The sequence below is a fragment of the Artemia sp. Qi Xiang Cuo genome, chromosome 15 (assembly GCF_049724085.1).
Source record: "Artemia sp. Qi Xiang Cuo chromosome 15, ASM4972408v1, whole genome shotgun sequence".
NCBI classification, from domain to species: Eukaryota; Metazoa; Arthropoda; class Branchiopoda; order Anostraca; family Artemiidae; genus Artemia; species Artemia sp. Qi Xiang Cuo.
Genome location: NC_142808.1, coordinates 48,902,187 through 48,921,590, shown reverse-complemented (window position 1 = coordinate 48,921,590; position 19,404 = coordinate 48,902,187). Strand labels below are relative to the sequence as shown.

Below are 19,404 nucleotides of genomic sequence, written 5' to 3'. Positions count from 1 at the left end.
AAAATAAAAACGTGGAAAAATGGGCCAGAACTAGTGTGCCAAGAGAGGCTTTTTCATCCCCAAAACAAATCAGAGATGTCATAGTGAAAAGTTAGTTGTGGTATATACAAATGCAGATTGTTTATTGTCAAAGTGTGATGAATTTGTTGCACTTGTTCAAAGCCAGAAACCCCATGTAATTGTTGTGACCAAAGTTTTGCCCAAGAATTGGGGTGACCCCTTTGTCCATTTTAGGCAATTAAGTGGATACAATTCTGTGCATAATATTAACTATGAACAAAGTTTGTGTTTATGTTTGTTCTTCCCTGAGTTTAAAATATAAAGAAGTTGATTCTGAGTTTACAAGTCAAGGACATGAGGTAGTTAGTTTTGAGCTGAGACATCTGACTTGGTCCCAAATTGTGCTTATAGTAGCGGTTTACTGGAGCCCGTCTAAGAGTATTGATAGTACTATTAAAGACAAGGGCCTACTCAGCTACCTTACTTACCTTTTGTCAGTTTCGTCTGAAATTGTGATTGTTGGTGACTTTAATGCTCCAGGTATAGATTGTTTATCACACAGTACAACATTATCTGATTTGAGTTTTGGGCATAAACTAGTACAGACACTAGGTGATAGCTTTCTTCATCAGCATGTTACTGAGTCCACTGGGTTTTTAAATGGAAAAAATCCATCTACCTAAGATTTTATGATAGCTAAGCCCCAAGCAGATCTAGAGAATTTAGAATTTCTGCCTCATCTAGTTAAAAGTGACCATGTGTTGTTGCCCTTCCATGTTAATGAGAGCAGTCTATTAAATCCGAAGTCGAAGTTGTTATATGAACATTCTAAAGGTAGTTATGACAAATTTAGAGATTTTGTACGTTATGTTGATATTGTTATTGAGCTTCATGAGCTTCACTGTAGTTCTGTAGATGTAGATATAGCTTATGAGTTTATCCGTGAAGTAGTAGTAGAAGGATGTGAGAAGTTTATTCCAAGGTATACTATTAGAGAGGGTCTGAAAAAACGTAATAATCTGCCAAATTTTGTCCTTGAAGCAATATCTGCAAAAAATAGACACTGGAGAGCTTATTTATCAGCTGGGGACGATGAATCTTGTAGTGAATCTTTGATGAATCTTTCTCACCCTCTTACAAGAGGGTGATAAATAGAGCGACAATAATCCTGCGGTCACACACTGAGTCAGTGGAATTGTCCATAATTAGTTGCGCGCAAAGTTGTCCAAAAGGTATTGGAAGTATGTGAATAGGGGCAAAAAGAGCAGTCGCCATCGTCCACGGTCTTCAATGACCCAGTCACTGGTGAAACTGTTGATGATGATAAAAGAAAAGCAGCTATTTTTAACGAAACCTTTTCATCTGTTTTTGTTAATCCTGCTACCTATAAGATATCTAATTTATCACTGGCACCAGAAGCTTCTGTGTTACAGAATGAGTCACAGTATGATGACTCTGATGTAGCGCCTGAGCTTGTCCAAAAAATTACCCGTGAGCTTTCTGTTTATAAAGCCCCTGATATAGATGGTATCTCAAATGTTATTAAGCAAGAACTGGCTTCTTCTTTAGCGGTTTCACTCGCATTTCTTTTTAATCTTTGTTTGGAGTCTGGTAAGTGCCCTGCTGCATGGAAAAAGGCGTTCATAAAACCCCTTCATAAGGGTGGACCAAGGTCAGATTTTACGAATTATCGCCCTATCTTGAACATGTCAATTTTTTTGGAGAATTATGGAAAAAGTAATTGTGTATTGGATCCAAAATTATTTTGAAAAAAATAAATTGTGGAGCACGGCACAGCATGGTTTTTGAAAAAAATTGATTGTGTAACATGCAGTTAATGGAAGTAATCAATGATTTTCAAAAGATGGCTGATTCAGGCCTAAAGTTTGATTGTATTTATATTGATTTTTGCAAGGCATTCGACAAGGTTTTGATATCCTTGCTGGTGAAAAATTGTCGAAAGTATGGGATTGGATGTAGACAGGGTTGGTGAGGCACTATCTGAAGGGTGTGGAGTTCTAAGTGGGTTTCCGCAGACTATTTAAGCTTGAAAATAGACTTTTTATCAGTTGAAAATGATCTGGAAGAATTTGGAAATAAATCTGCATCAAAAGATTAGAAAATTGGTGACAGTTCTGAGACTCTGCCTGAGATTGGTCTGAAACATGCCTGAGACTCTAGGCAGGCATGCCTTAACAAACAAGTATGTGTCCAATAAGAGAGTCATGCATACTCCCGTCATTTACCCCTGCCCCAGCCATTTAAAAATTTGCCTCTGAATTACTTGGACTATCTGTTTTGGCTTTTCTCTGTCTACAATTAGCCATATCTTGATGCAACCTACTGCAAAATACTTGATAACTTCAATTCAAAATGAACTAGTATAGAAAAAGTATGGGTCTGAAGTGTGGGCGCTTTGAAAGAAAGAGGAAGATTTGTTAAATTTTTTCAAGAACAGTTTGCTTTACTTAATGTAAGAGTAATTAGGAAGGTTTTTTGTGACTTTAATAACTTAAGTAATCAAAAAACCTATTTCTTAATTAAGTGTGGTTTCCAAGTTCATCTATAACCTTAGATTTGCTTTATAATCTTTGGTTATTTCTGTAAGGACCAACTTCAAGGGCTGAAGGCCCAAGCACTTCTCATTCAAAGCAAGTGTCAACTGTAAGGGCCAAAGACCCAAGCAATTGGAGGGAGGAGATAAAAAGATATCTATGCCATTTAAATCTAAGTAAGCCATTTTAGGTGGTCTTTGATAAGTTAAGCTAAAGTATATTAAGTTAAGCAAAAAAAGGGTGTAATTCACAGTGTATTGATTAACAATGAAAGAAAATTAATACAATTAGTTCTTAATATTTTACATGTGGTAATGAAGCTGGTGTCAAGCAAAAGGTGGAAGCTTTTATTTAGGATGGGAAAAAGTCATGAGAAACAGATTTAAAAGCCGTAGCAGTTTTTGTGGGACAGATTAAAGAGTGTAGCTCTGAGCAATGGGATGAAAAAGGGGAGGGGGGGGGGGGCATAACTATTTTGCTCTTGGGCGGTATGGTATTTGCAGTGAGTCGTTAGTGGTAGTAGCAATAGTAATAGTATTGTAAATTTGTGGTGGGGTTTGTGTGCACCAATTTCTGGAGGAGAAGATGAGTCCCATATCTGACTTTTCTTGTGCAAATGTTTACAATACGAATTAAAAAAGGGAAAGATTGGCAAACAAAACAATATGTCAACCAACAAAACAATATGTTGTTAGCCAACAACAAAGGTACGACATAATTTTTAGGGGGGTTATCTAAAACCAACAATGTGTAGGTTTCTGTGCAAATCATTCCCAGTTGCACTCGAAGGGATTTTTTGGCAATATGGAACTTAATTTGACCTGGACATAAAGTTTTCTCTTGGCAACCCATAGTTCTCTCCTGCTTGCAATAATATTGACTGATTTTTTTTAATGATTTCAGGATCAAAAGAAGTTGCCTTAATCAATATCAAACCAGACAATATTCTTCAAAGGTGCAAAGAGGATCTCCATTTCCAACTTCGGATGTCAAGCTTGATTCGGATTTGTGCCTCAAAACGTCATTAAGCGAGCCTGTTGTTGGTTTACCACCTGCCATATTTTCTACACCAGATAGTAGTGCCAGTGAGTCGAAAATTACAGCTTTAAGCAATGGACTCAGGGTGGCATCAGAAAAACAATTTGGAAATTTCTGCACTGTAGGAGGTAAGGTTGAACAGTGTTTGCCAATTGAAATGTCTAATTATGTTGTTCCAAAAACATTTTACCAGGATGGTCAAATTGCAAGCTAAGAGGTTTTTTCGGTTAAGTTTGAATAATTTCTGCTTCTAAATGTAAAAACTAATAATTGGTTTGATAAATACGATGAGTAGAAAGGGGGGTCCGACTCCCACGCCCACCACGTGGTTTATGGTTTTTCTCAATGAGAATTAAAAAACAGAAGTTTTCTCACTTGAAAAAAACAGGATTTTTCTCATATTGATGGATGTTTCGTGGACGGTTATGAGTGTTGGTCAATTTATTTGATGTTTTCATGGATGTCAACAGCAATTTATGTCTGTTTTATGGTTTTTGTCAGTGAGAATGGAAAAACAGGATTTTTCTCACTTTGATGGATGTCAACATCAATTTATGTCTTTTTTTAGCCTATGGTTTTTGTCAGTGAGAATGAAAAAACAGTATTTTATCACTTTCTTGGACATTCCAAGGTTGATTTATTTGTTGTTGTTGTTTGGCCAAGTGCACGCTAGGGGCGAATGTTAAGATCCAGGAATAGGAAACAGTATTTGTTGTTGTTGTTTGGCCAAGTGCACGCTAGGGGAGAATGTTATGATCCAGGAATAGGAAACAGGATCACGTGTTTCCTTCTTAACCAATCAGCGAGTCGGTTACATCTCCGTCTAGACCAATCAGAGGCTCGCTTACATATGGTTTTCCCCATTACATAACAATTCGCCCTTGAGATTTCGTATATAACGGACATGCATTGTGATTAAATTATCAGAAAGTATTGTGACACAATGAATAGAACATCTGAAATTATTGATGAACTTAAAACCTTGGCAACCTCAATTTACCATGTAAGTTCTGTTTTAGTTCAGTTTCATTTTTTTTTTTCAAAATTAAATTATTTTCCTTGGCCACCCTCGAGTCTATTTAGGTAAATCCCCTCCCCCCCCAAACTCCACCATGCTATCTTTATACTCGCTAGAAAACATAAAATATGTTCTTTTTACCCTCAAAACCTAACCCCTCCCCTCACTGTTTTACAACGATAATTCTCGCAATAGAAATAATTCTCTTTCTCGAAAAAGGTGACTTTTTCACCCGTCTGCATTTTCAATGTACCTTTCTGTATCCTAGCAAAAGTGACAACTGACATCCGTCGCTCTGTTGTTATTAAGCCGCTCTGTTGAAAGATATTACTGTTAATTAAGCTAGGCCTATGCAACTTGTATTTGGAGGAGTGAAACGAGTTATTTCCCAAAAATAAATGTTAACAATATTTTTTAGGACATTGCTGAAAACGAGGTGCTAGGCTAACAATTTTTTTCTATTTTAAAAGCCTATAGACGGGAAACATTTAAAAAATGTTCTCAGCAAGGTAAAAATAGGGGTATTTCTCGCAAATTTTACCTTTTGCTTTGCTTTTGGCTTAGGGGGAGAGGACTTCTTTGAGACAAAAATGCCTGAAAATACTTTCTGTTTTTCTTCTGTAAAAAGTGGAATCGTTTTTTTTTTATTATAAATGTTTTCTTCTTTTTTAATGATTATTCCTACAAATGCCCGCCACCACCCCGAAAGATAGCTAGGGTCCAAGATAAAACCCCTACGAAGACGACAGTAACCCAATATGGCCGTTGGCCGAAACCCTCCAGCTCCGCGCTTCCTGCCCAAGTTTCATCTGCACAGGCAACAACACAGCTAGGCCGAACACCAAAAAGAGAGAGGATGACTGCTTTCAATGCCGAAGAACCGCCTAAACATGATTGTGAGCTTGCCCTCCAACATGCGTTGCCTGAGTTTTCAAGACCTGTCCCGTCTACTCAAGGTCCGCCGATGGTACAGCATGCTTCGCCTGGGCCTTCGGACACTAAAATACAACCAGAATTTGCAAATGTGAGCTTTTTTTTTTCTTACCTAACTTATAGAAATATCTAAAAACAAAACTATTTTTCAACCTAATATAAACTTGTCTCAGAGATATTAAAATATTAACCCCCCCCCCGCCCCCCAACCATTGTTTTAAATTTCTCTGCTCCCCCCTCCCTGAGAGATGTATAAATATAATTTTTTTTTGTTTTTGCTTTGTTAAATCACTCTTTTTTTTCTTTCCTATTTTCTCTGTTCCCCCCACTATAGGCCATAAACTGTTGCTATCTCTCATAATAATATTTTTTAGCTAATTTCTAGTTTACTGTTAGAGAACCTTTTTATCTCAAAATGCTGTTTTTTTTCACTAGAATATTATAGTTTTAAGGATTGCCTTCCAACAATCGCGCAGTAAAAGTGTGTGCTGCAGAGATATTAAAGGACATTGTCCCCCCCCCTTTTAGATCAGGTCAATTATCGTATACATTCAGCAGTCTGCTGAATTCTCGTAGTGAAGCCGAAAAGGTCTAGCCATATTCTGACGGCATATTTCCTCATAGAAAACTGCCTTTACGTTATAAACTGCTTTTATTTAAACACAATTTTCTATGAGGAGGCTAACAAGTAAAGACCGCGCGGTTTTTTTTTTCAAAGCTGATTAGTTTCTAACTTTTCTTCCATCTTTTCGCTTTTCGCTTTTTTTTCAACACTGTAAAATTAAATTTCATATATTTTAAAAGATGTTTTCCCTCCCCACTCAATTTGAGTTGGACAGAGATTATAGCATTGCAATCTCTTACCTGCATAGGCGTAATTCTAATTTGCGTAATCGATTGTCTAGATAAACTTTCGTTGCCTTACAACTTGCCAAGATTTTGCATGGAGAGACATTCCTGAATAAGAGTTAACGGTTCTCGAATTTAATTGTACAATTTCCTAGAGAATACGCTTGGAAATCGAACAGACGAGTTGTACAATAATTGCGAGCTCAGTTGGAGTTTACCGAACCTGTACGGGAAGTAGAGATCCAGGACTTATTTCCAAAATTATGCCGCCTAACAATACGGTTTTTTAGGATATTATGTAAAAAAGGTGGGGGGGGGAAGGGGATATGCCTCAATTCTATCACCGCCTCATTGTAAAGTGAAAAAAACAAAACAAAACTGTTTCTTCACAATTGGTGAAAAGCTGTGGGGCCGGGAATTTCTAAGAAAAAGATAAGTTTTTGCGCCGTGGCGGCCGGGAAGCGCCGGTGGGGCCGAGAAGCGCCGGGGGAAGCGCCGCGAGAAAGCGCAGCGATGGCCGGCTCGGAGGGGAGCATTAAATAGTGAAAATTGGGAAGGGGTGGAGTTGTTTGAACAAAATCAAATGTTGTTCTTCTATGTAAAGCCGTGTTTTAGATTGGATTTTGTTTCAGTGGAATATCCAAGATTGACTAGTGTCGATATGCTACTGCTAAGCACACGTAAATAATAATCCAAATTTTAAAAATAGGGTGATTTGAACACTTTGAAAATAAGCTATTTTTCATTTATAGGTTGCATTGGTACCATATTCCATGTCGCCGTCCTCATCAGTTTTGCCGTGTGGGAACTATCAATGGCTTGAGAATCCTTGTGAGTTCCCCGAAATTACCACCGTCGAGGACAATGGGCCGCAAGGATGGTTCTTTGAAATTGACGGGCACATTCCACTGGTGCTTCACGACTCAGTCAGAGATTTTGTTTTTCCCTGTATCAATCGACCCGTGACCAGGGAATCACTGAGCCCCTACAATCGATCATTGGTTGAGGATATGGGGATGCATTGGACCCCCTCTAAGCAAAAACTGATTGCTGATTTGGACCCTATAGAGAATACCGTTGTTCACAATGTGGTTTTGCACTGGATGGTGAACAATGGTTTAAAATCACCAAAATACATAGGGTCCTGCAGATCAATCAGCGACCATATTTAAAAATGTTTATCGCCACCGATTTCTATAAACGCTCAAGTACAAGCTTCAGAGTAGAGAAGGAAACATATAAACTCATTCATAATTCTGCGTTTGGCAAAATATGCGAAAAAGTATGTAGCAAGTCTCGCTGAGATGTCGTGACTGACCCTCTAGAGTGTGCACGAATTATTGCCGATCCCAATTTTACATCGTTCACGAGCATAGAGGCTGGCATGGTTCTTCTACACAGGTGAAAGTGAAATTTGGTACTGAACAAGAATATAGCAGGAGGTAGTTCAGTACTTGAAATTTCCAAAAAGCTCATGTTGTTGTTTTTTTACAATGTGTGCAAGGTGCAATGGCCACGGGAGGGGGAGGTTCAAGTTTACTATGGGGATACAGATTCGCTGCTGTTAAAAGTAAAAACCGAAGATTTATTGGGTGATTTAGAAAATGGGGAACACATCAGCTCGCGGAAGGATTTCACCAACTGGAATCCATCCCTCTACCCCGAGTTGGTGAAACTTCAAGCCCCCAACCAACTATTAATGTTAAAATCAGAGACGGGGAGTGATTTGATATCCAGGGGGGTGTTCCCAGGTCCCAAAGTTTATTTCTTTAAAACACATAGTGGGGATGAAAAGCAGGCGTGTAAAAGGGTGCCTACACACTTTGTAAAGAGCAATTTCAACATGAGCGTGTACAGAGACTGTGTAGAAAGTAGCCTAGTGCCGAGAGAACAAGTGCTTGCAATTCGCTCTCTACAGTATAGAAATTATACTGTAAGAGTGGAAAAGAATGCAATGTCGTGCATATCCGACAAAGTCTATGTGCTCGAGAATGGTGTAAGTGTCCTGCCACATGGCCACTACCTTATTTCAGACCGAGTTGAATGCATAGACTATCGCAATCAACTTGGTCTGGATAAATTAACCTAACCAACTAACCAACTAACCTAACCACCACCATCAACCTTTCATAAATTAAATGCTCTAACCCTTTCATAAATTAACTAACCCAATCTCACCTTAACCCAACTAACCCAACCTAACCTGTAGCAGCAGCAGCAGCAGTGACGACAACTTTTGCACTGTTTCGCCCCCACGGCCCCTGGGGGTGTGGGGGGCCCTTCCTGCGGCTGGCTCCCGGAGGTGGGGGGTCCCGCCCGCGGCCGGCCTTCGGCCCCGCGACCCTGGGGGGGGGTCCCCCATTTTGAATTCATAATGTCCAACTCTGCTATCCAGAATTTTCTGTAAAGTGTCATGTTCCAAGTGTTTTCTGTGGTTTTCAAGTGTTTTCAAGTGTTGTTGTTGTTGTAGAGAAAAGTTTTCTACTCTATGCTAATGTATATAAAGTGTTTTTTTTTTAAAGACAATAAGTGTTGTACAGATAGTGTTATTGTTGATGGACAAAAAAGTGTTTTTATAATAAATGTTGGGTCACATAAAGTGTTATTCTTATGTTGTTGTTCATGTTGGACAAATAGATTTTTCTTTTTGCCGAAATAAAGGACAATGAAATAATGTTTTTGTCAGGTTCTTATTGAACATAAAGTGTCATTCTTATTTTGTTATTGTTATTGTTCATGTTGAACAAATAGTTTTCATGTTGCAAATAAATTACCATGAAATATTGTTTTTTTGTTGTTCTTGTTAACGTACTAGATAGATCTATGGGAAAATTATTACTACTACTTATTCACTGAACACGTATGATTTACAGTTAGTTATAGTCCGACTGTATTCAACAGCAGCAGCAGCAACAGCATGTATCAATTTAAAAAACCCTTCAGATCGTTTCTGTGTGGTCCCTCAATGTCGGGGAAAACAACACTTTTAGCTAAAATAATTTAAAATTGTCAGAAAATGTTTTTGGAAAAGCCGAAAAAAATCTGCTATTGCTATAGTATTTTGCAGGAGTCCTACGATCAAATAAAAGCTATTGCCACAACCATACCAATACAATTCATACGGGGACTTGATGTTTTCAATAGTACTGAATTGAACTCGTGGCTGATTATTGATGATTTGGCTGAATCTATTGAACAGTTCTTATAGGAAATATAACAACTATTCACTGTTCACTCCCACCATGAGCAAATTTCCATAACCCTAGTTCTACACAATCTGTTTCATCAGAGCAAATGTATGCGAAACCTTGCTTTTAATTGCACTATCTATATTATCTATCGAGTTGTACGAGATTCTAGCTCACTAATAACTCTCATTAAACAGATATACCCCGGCGCCCCAAAATTTCTGTTGTCAGCGTACACTCAGGCAACTAGTAAGCCCTACGGGTACATTTTGATGGATCTTAATCAGAGCAAGCCCGAAGATCTACGTGCAGTCACCAACATTTTCAACAATGAAATTACAGTATATCTTCCGGTGAACAGTAGAAAAAACTCTTAGTTGGCGTTATGACACTGAAGAAACTACACGAACAACGGCATTTATTTTCCGTTTTAGGCACTTCAGAACCTCCACTCAGGAAGGCCATACTCAAACATGGTGTTGACAATGATTTCATTAATCTAATATCTGAACTTTGTTTAAAATTTAACCGAGGGCAATGTTCAACTGTCATAAGTTTTTCGAAAACAGAAAAAGCAGCATCTTTCCATGGAACGCACATTCCCATTTGAGTACGTGGGAAAATTTTTTAAAAGAATACGTCTCCTTCAAACAGCTGGTAGCCTTATCAAAATGTTACGACCAATACTCACTGGGCTTATAAACAGTTTTCTCTAGAGAGAGAGAGCCGGGTTGAGCTATATAAATTGACACTTTCTGAACTTGTCTCCTTACTTGCCGAACTGTTTATACACGATCTAGATATATTCTATGATGATAAGCAAACTACAGATGACAAAAAACTGATTCTGCTCCAAGACGTTTTGTAACATGGTAACAAGACCTGGCCATACAAGGAGAGACCCACCGCCACTGTCATCGTCACCGATCCCTCTAAACAGGAATCATCTCCTCAATATTCTGCAGCAGTAGCAGTGCAATCAAAGGAGAAAGAATTGAATTCGATTGTATCGAAAATTTGGAATCTATTGCCAGTCACCTAACGTGAACAGAGTAAAAGCATATTATCCTATTTCATTCTGAAAACTGGTGATGATCATCTAATGCAAGTCGACAGGACAGGGAAACGAATTAAAATTCAGGGAAAGAGTTGTAATCTAGTTGATTTAATTTGTGATATGGTTATAAATCGTTAAGGAATTTCATCATTTGACAATAATCTTTACACCTTTCTAAATGTATCAAAATTCCACAAAAGTCTTATTGGCAATTAGCGAATTATTAAAAAATTAAGAGAATATAGTCCTCAAACAACACCACCACCATTTAAAAAAGAAGAAGATTCGATATTTGAAAATACTATCAGCAGCGCCAGCAGCAGCAGCATTGATTTTACAACAACTGTGGCTGCTAGTCAAAAGCGAAGACGAATTGATTCACCCTCCAGTGTGCAAAAGGGAGTTGACATTACACTACGTGTTTGCGTTCAAAATAGAGGAAGTTCTGTAAGGTGTCTATGAAAATATTGGTGAAGCAGGAAGTTTCAGTTCTCCTAAAATCCTTTCTAAAGTTGTCTCTGACAGCATATTTAAAAAAAAAGAATATCTAGAGACTGAACCGAGTTATACACTGCACCAGAATCACAGGTTTCATGGCAAACAATATTGAGAAACTAAAGCCTTTTTCCCTCTGCATATAATGCAAACGGATCTTTTAATTTTAGACACAGTTCAACGGCGTCACAAAGCACCCTACAAATATATTCTGGTGGCAATCAGTGTCTTTAGTCTTTATGCCTATGCCATTCCATTACGATAGAAGAGAGGTGTTGAAGATGCTCGGGCCATTGAAAGTATTTTTGAACAGGATTGCTATAGAAAAATTCAATCGGATCGTGGTAGTGAATTTGTTAATCCCCATGTACAAAAGGTTCTATTGAAATATAATACAACACTATATCACAGTCACAGTCCGATAAAGCCTGCATTGGCCGAACGATTGATAAGAACGATTCGTCTATTAATTTCAAGATATTGTACCCTGAAAAATACATCTGCTTTTATTCAGGATTTAGATAAAATCATGCAGATATACAACCATCGACCTCATTAATCTCTGTCCAAATCAATCCCTCAGGAATTTCATTACAGTGAAAATATAGTTGATGCTTTTCTAAAGCAATATTCCAATGGTGACAAAGAAAAAAAAATGTGAAGAAGAAATTCAATGTTGGTGATACTGTTCGAATTAATAGAACCACCAATATTTTTGAAAAGGGGACTTATTTATGGAGCACCGAACTTTTTAAAGTGTCGAAAATCCTGGACACCGAAACCACGACATATCGACTGGGAGACACCAAAGATGATGAGATTCTCGGTGGTTTTTATGAATATGAAGTGCAAAAAGTTAGAAACACTAGTGAAATTTATGAAATTGAAAAGATATTATAGAGTCGTACTCATAGGGGCAAGAGACAGTTGCTTCTTCGCTGGCTAGGATACAACTCGGATTTTGATTCTTGGGTCAGTGCTGAAGATATTAACAATGCCCAATGATTTCTATGTGACTTTCATGTCAAATGTTTCTGATCCTCTCTACAATGACTTGAATAGAACAAGTTATTTTTGGACGAAACTCTCCCCCACCATCAAATTTGATGGAAAGTATGAAGTAGCTCTTGTCGACTGTATTCTCAAAAATACCTATGACATCCTGAAAAAGGATCGTATATATGAAATAAAAATAAGACCCTATGATCGGCCACCAACACTCTCAAGTGATCAAGAACAGATTAAAAAAATCAATTGGATGGATTATCTATATATTGAATTACCCTACGAGGAACTCACCTGTACGATTGATTAATTTCGTTCTATTAATAAAAGAATTTCCGCCCGTAAAAAAGGAGCTTTTCATTTCAACTGTTCAAAAGAGAAGGGTAAGATTTACAGTAGCTAACCTATTGACAGTGAAAACGTTATTCTCAATGATAACCTAAAGGATGTTCTTGGCCTTAAGCTCAATATAATCAATCGTAAAAGTGCCGGAAACACTAATTTCATTTTTGCTGACTACCCGCCTGCCTTCTCCATGGACACTTGTATATTTCTCTACGCTTCATTTGTGGAAACATCTCGGGTTGGTAATTCAAATGTTCCCCTGCTGCGAGTTCATGAATGAAAAACCAATAGAAAACATATTCAGCGCTACGATATAAAGCATCTTCGATATCTTTCCATAAACACTTCCTATTTCGAACTCTGTCAGTTAACACTAAGAACTAAATTGGGGTATCCCATAGTGATTTTAAAAGGTTTTGCTGAGATTGCATGCCTTTCCGTCCCATCGTTCAACAACAAGATGTCTAATAACAAAGTGGTATTCACTTGTCCTGATATTGACTGCTATGTTAATACTCTTGGTCCAAGACAACAGGGCAATGGAATGGAGTATTACAAGGGCCGCTCGTCAATGTCTGGCTATGGTCTTGGCAGCTGGTTTGCTAAGCTGTTTCGCTCTTCACTACCTCTTGCTAGAAAATATATTGTACCAGCTGCGACAGATTTTGCATCCTCTACACTATATGATTGGGGCTCTGGCAAGGATTTTAATAAAAGTGCTACGAAAAATCTTAGGTCCAGTGCGCGAACCCTTGGCGAGAGATTAAAACAAAATGGTAAAGGTTTAAAAAGATCGAGAAACAATGCATCACTCATCAGTCTCTACTCAGGTCGGGAACGAAAGACATCATCCCTCTTGTCAAAGAAAAGAAGGAAAAAGCCGACACGTACTGTAAACAGAAGAAGAAGCCCTAGGAAGAAAATTGTTAGATCGAAACTAGATTTCTTCTCTTAAGATGTCCTACCTACCGCATAAGGATTCTGAACCTTTAATCCCTTCATCATCGATTCTCTTCAATGCTGAATATGTTAATATGAGTGTCGAGCATGGATATTATGAAAAATTTTATCCCCAACAACCCCTCTGCAATAATATTCATTTTCAAATTTATTCCAATGAAGACTACTTTATGGACATGTCTTTGACATTTATAGATTTGCAAATGAAAGTCCGGAAATCCGATAATACAATGCCAATTCGGGCCGATGGAGTATCCTATGAAAATTGTATACTACACAATTTATTTCGTCAAATCAGTGTCTACGTCAATGGCACGCTGGTGAGCACAAGTAACAATCTCTCAAATTATACTAGCTATATGCAATTCATGATGATGACACCCAAGTCATACAAGGAATTGAGAGGCGCCTCCAATGGATATGAATATATTACTAATACTGATAGTACAGATGCACTTAAAAATGCTACAACTAGTGAATTACATCTAGTTGGAAAAATATACCATGAAATATTTAATATACCCCAATGGCTGCCGCCCAATTTTAAAGTGGATATAAAACTGACGCTTGCACCATCCAATTTCATATTGAGAAAAGAACTTGTTGCCAATCCTGATGTAAGTCTCTCCCTCACCTCGGCAATGCTTCATGCACGCAAACAACAGGTTATGAGTTCTGTTGCTTTGGCCGTGGAAAAACTGAGAGCCAATGGAAATAATATTAAACTACTTGTTCCTCATACAATCACCAATCAACGTCATATTGCCATGGGGTCACGCACTTTCACCGATTCATCCTTTATCAATGGCGAAATTCCGTCAAAACTCGCTTTGGCATTTGTAAAAAGCGCCAATGCAATAGGATCGTGGACTGGATGCCCACATAAATTCGAGATGTTTGGACTTTCATCTCTTGTGTGCAAAGTAAACGGCATCCCACTCTACAATCTATCTTTTGATAAATCCTATAAAACATTGTTTAAGTTGAACATGCAAACCCTATATCATGATTCACAACTATTTTAAAATGGTATAACCGAAGATATGTTTGCGAAAACACATGGTATCATTGTACTGGATTTGTCTGGCACACAGGATATGAGTATAGTACGTACGGGGAGTGTGCGTTTAGAGTGTACATTTGCCGACCCATTGGCTGAGATTATTGCACAAATCACTCCCGAAGGCAGTGTTCTACTAGACTTGGCACCATGAACACCAGTCAAATAATCAATGTATTTAATATGGATCCCTACATGTCCCAGTACAAATCCTATTGTCTGCCCTCGGACTTTCTAGGAAAAATTCAAAGTGTCAACAATAGGTTGATTATTGTTAATAGCAGTCCGTCGACTGTGCTGACGGGTCATTGGCTGTGCATATTTCAAACAATGAAGACGATTATTTTTTGATCCTCTTGGTCTACCCTATACATTCTACACGCCTCACATTAACAACTATATTTAGAGCAGTGAGAAAACTATTATTCAAAATTGAAAGAGGGATCAAGATCTAACGACTAAAAGCTTTGGGTTCCATGAACTACTATATTTTGTGTTCCGATATCGCAGCTCTACTTACAATCAATTTCTCAACATTTATGGTGACAATACACGTATGAACGACTTTCTAGTGGAAAATATCTTCTCATACCTATACAGAATGGATTTCAGTGCCCTACGAGTAAAGTGCTTAAAAAATGTTTGTGAATTTGCTTATTAATAAAATGCATATATATACAACAATGTCTTTAAATCTTCACTTTAGATTTCATCTTCTTCGGTGTATAGGCAACTGTCGTAAACCACTAATGCTGGTAAATCATTAAGATTCACTGTATATTGATCTTGATTGACTGCAAAGTTAGGGTCACATTTTCTACAGTACAATGTAAATTCACTCTTGTCATATCTCTTTGTATAGTCAATAATACTATTTGCATTCATATTATGAAATTCGCGAGTTTCAATCTGTCTATTTGAAGCAATATCACATACAGTGTTTTCCAATGGTGAATCACATTCGGTAACTGCAAAATAAAAATCTCTTTGTTTTTGGTCATAATAGGCATTGTTATCACAGCGATGACAAAGAAACCAAATTGTCTTATTACCCCAACAGTTTAATCGTAGACCTGGCTCCTCTTCTCAGAATAATTTGAATCCATGACGATACCAATCTCATAGAAATAAACTAAAATCACGTTTGGGATTCTTTCCAATCATAGCGGGGTAAGTATTCTCCCACTGATCACATTTATCATAGTGACAATTGGAGCACAGATGTCCTCTAGGGTGAGAGTCACACACCTCTTCAAGACATGAATTAAATCCTTTAATTTGTACTGCCTAGCCTCTATGTAATTTACAAGAATTACATAATTTACACTTTTCACTATAGTCATCAATAATTGTGCAATTCTCACATTGAGTCCCACTCCCAAGAGTGCACGTGCACATTGGACATGTATAGAACATTTTTTGGTTTCCGATGTCAACTCTCTCTCACAGCTAAAACGAAACTGATCGTCCTCGCCGACGGATAAATTCAGTGAGGGGAATGGGGAGAGGAGTAACTCTGTGAAGTTACCTCTTTCGAATGATGGAGCCATCTACACTGAATCCATTGGCAATGTTTTCAAAAGTATATCCACGATATTATTCTGCTTTGTTCCACTTAATATATCAATAAATTGACTATAAGCATTTGAATCACATCTTAAAAGTTTCATACAATAGTCCAATGGGGGAGAATCAGTTTTCATTATATTGTCAAGTGTTCCCCGAGAGAATATCCTGCGTTGAAGAGATAACTCGAGAAAATTGTCATCCAAAATCAAATGTTTTTCCATAAACACTAGATTTGATCTAATTCTCTCTTTCTCAAATTTATTCATTTTTCAATCCTTTCACTCTGACTACTGACTCTAGACTGACCCTGATTCGTTAGCCCTAACCTAACCTAACCAGAAAAGAAAGGGAACATTTTCGATTTCGAAACAATTTTATTGAATAATTACAACAACAATAATACTAAGCATGTGCAATTAGCGATAGAGTTTATTGTCTTCGATATGTTTCACTAATGCACTTAAAGCACATTGAAGTCTATTCACATGTGCTATATCAACTTTTGCAGCGAAACATAATTGATCCTCCATTTAAAATTTGCTCAAGGATATCACATATCTTGCATATACTACATCCCATTCCAGACAAAGCCGTGATCCTTTCGTGATTTCCACCGCAATGTTTGGTGCTCTTGTATTATTACCATCAACTCCACTATCAACTTTTAATAGGGTAAACATTCCACTCGTCGTCACAAATATATATCCAAATGAGTAAAGTCAAAACTGTTCTTCTCACTCCTTTGAATTCTATTCACAGACTAATAAAACTATAGCAAAAACCCTTTCCTTATATTCTCTGCAAACCTCCACCACTAATATGTCAGCGAGCCTCTGATTGGTCTAGAAGGAGATATAACCGACTCGCTGATTGGTTTAGAAGGAGACACGTGATCCTGTTTCCTATTCCTGGATCTTAACATTCGCCCCTAGCGTGCACTTGGTCAAGCAACAACAACGACAAAACAAGATCTTGAAAGAAGTGTCATTGACTCTGTTCCCGTTAGACTCAATAATCCAGAAAACATCCATCAAAGTGAGAAAAATCCTGTTTTCCATTCTCACTGACAAAAACCATAAAACAGACATAAATTGCTGTTGACATCCATAAAAAACAACAAATAAATTGACCGACACACATAACCGTCCAAGATACATCCATCAATGTGAGAAAAATCTTGTTTTTCATTCTCAGTAAGAAAAACCATAAACCACGTGGTGGGCGTGGGACTGGTACCCCCCTTTCTACTACGATAACATAATAGATACTCAAGAAGGTCAATTCATCATGAAGGGAAAAAAAGAAATTATCTTTTTCTTTATATGGCTTTAACTTTTTTCTACTCTAAAAATATCTGGGATTTATTTGCCGTTAAATATGAGGAAAATACCACTTTTAAATTATTTGTAACTAATAACAATATAATACATCTTTTTTAAATGGGTACAATAATTTAAATTTCAAGAAATTTGGTTTTGAAGTCGGGGGAGGGGAAGACTTGTTAAAACATCTAATAAACTGTTTTTAGTTATCCAATGGTTTTTATTTGATAAAAACAGTAAATAAAATAGAAAAATCAAATACAACCCTTATTGAAGCTAAGGAACTCATAAATTGTTTTCAAGCAGTCAATACTGGACATTAGACCCAATAAATGTCGGAAGTTAACTGGATATGAAAATCTAATTTTATAGTGTTGTATCTCGAGAAGCCGTCCTGGCTAAGTTGACGTGCGCTGGGTTGAGAGTTCTTTGTCCAAGGGGAACGGGTTCAATCCCTAGCGTGGCCAGTTCCTTGGTTTGGGACGCGGATCAGTGGTGTGACCCTGTAAGTTTAGCCAGAGTCAACCCAGCTCTAAATGGGTACCTGGAGAAATCTGGGGAAGGTACGCAGGAAGGGTGTGAGAAAGCACAGGATGACTGGTCCCCAGCCCCCCATTGCACTTCCTGGCTGAAGGGCAACAAAACGGAGATCAGCCCCGCCGGTTTGGACCTTAAGAGTCTAGTGCCGTCATACTTACTTACTTACTTATCTTGAGATAACCATTTATTAGTAATGGGAAGTAAGTTAAGTAATCGGCATTTTTAATTTCGAATCAGAGTAGCTTGGTATTCCAAAGCTTAGCAATGAAATAGAAAATATGGACAGTGAAAACTTCTTTCTCTGAGCAGGAAACGGATTGGCTCTGACTTGTGTCAGAAACTGCAAATTAAGGGCCGTAATAGCCATGATTAGGTAGATGTACTGTTGCCAGACCGAAAGGAGGGGATCATACATTTTTGGACTTAAAAATACTACCATTTTATTTTCGTTCTTTTCCCCAGATTTTAAGAACAAGCTAATAAGTTGTATTTTGGCATTTACTGTGATGAAAGGCAGGTCAAATTCTCATTAATCTTAACGAAGGCTCTGAATAGAATATTATCTGATAATAATAAAAATTCATTTTTAACTCACTAACAGAATGAAAGCACCGTTTTAAAAAATTAAAAACAAATAAAGACCCTAACTAAATCCAGAATAACACCGACTGTACTTTAAGTTATCTTTTTTCTCGAAGGGTTGACAGCCTTCAAAACATAGTGTCTTACCATATTACAAAAATTTTGCTTCTTAAACATAAAAATAAAGGAATCTATACGTTTCATATAAACTGATGATTTTCATTTTTTTTCTTCTGGATTTGTCTGCTAGTAGACTGTCTTCCAATGCGAAAAGTAGAGAACCGATTTCTGCTAAGATTCTTTCATGCGTGAACTTCCGAGTATTATTCTCCACATAAGTTGTATAATTATTATTTGTATGGATCATTCGATTATTATTGTGGATTCTTGTATGGGATTGGCTTCAGTGTCTTTACCGCTTTTGTAACATGGAAAAAGACGTCCTGCTATTTCAATTGCAACGCGTAAAGTACGCACAATGCAGACCGGTAAGAAAGTACAATGAGTAGCCATGCCGTCTGCGCACCGGCTTTGCGCTTACTACCACCTGCCAGTCAGTATCATCCAATACTTCTTTATTTCTTATGCAGAAATTGACAAACCAAATCGTCAGCAAATGATAAGAATAAAGGAAAGGATGCAAAAGACTGTTTAAAACGCGAAAGCTTAAGTGTCATATATTTCAGATGATTGCACAAAAGAGTGGTCGCTTATATAGAAAGACAGAAATGACTTTGAAGCGCTTTGCCTAACACGTAATTTGTAAATGTAAGTGTAAGTCATAGTGTCAAGATTTTGACGCCCGACCATATTAAATCTAATTGACAAAATTCTAACATATCGATAGCTTCTACTTTACGAAATAATTTATCAGGAATGCTGAGAGGA

General features: G+C 37.5%; 1 protein-coding gene across 1 annotated transcript in view; it reads left to right on the top strand.

The window, feature by feature from the left end:
• The first annotated feature begins 689 nt into the window (after positions 1–689).
• The window catches only part of LOC148943773 (adenine DNA glycosylase-like), a 149,246-nt gene continuing 130,531 nt past the window's right edge, over positions 690–19,404 (top strand). Inside the window, exons 1-3 of the mRNA XM_089101235.1 lie at positions 690–947; positions 1,254–1,672; positions 3,459–3,721. Of these exons, the coding sequence (XP_088957361.1) occupies positions 690–947; positions 1,254–1,672; positions 3,459–3,721 (940 nt within the window). The remainder of the gene's footprint in view (positions 948–1,253; positions 1,673–3,458; positions 3,722–19,404) is intronic.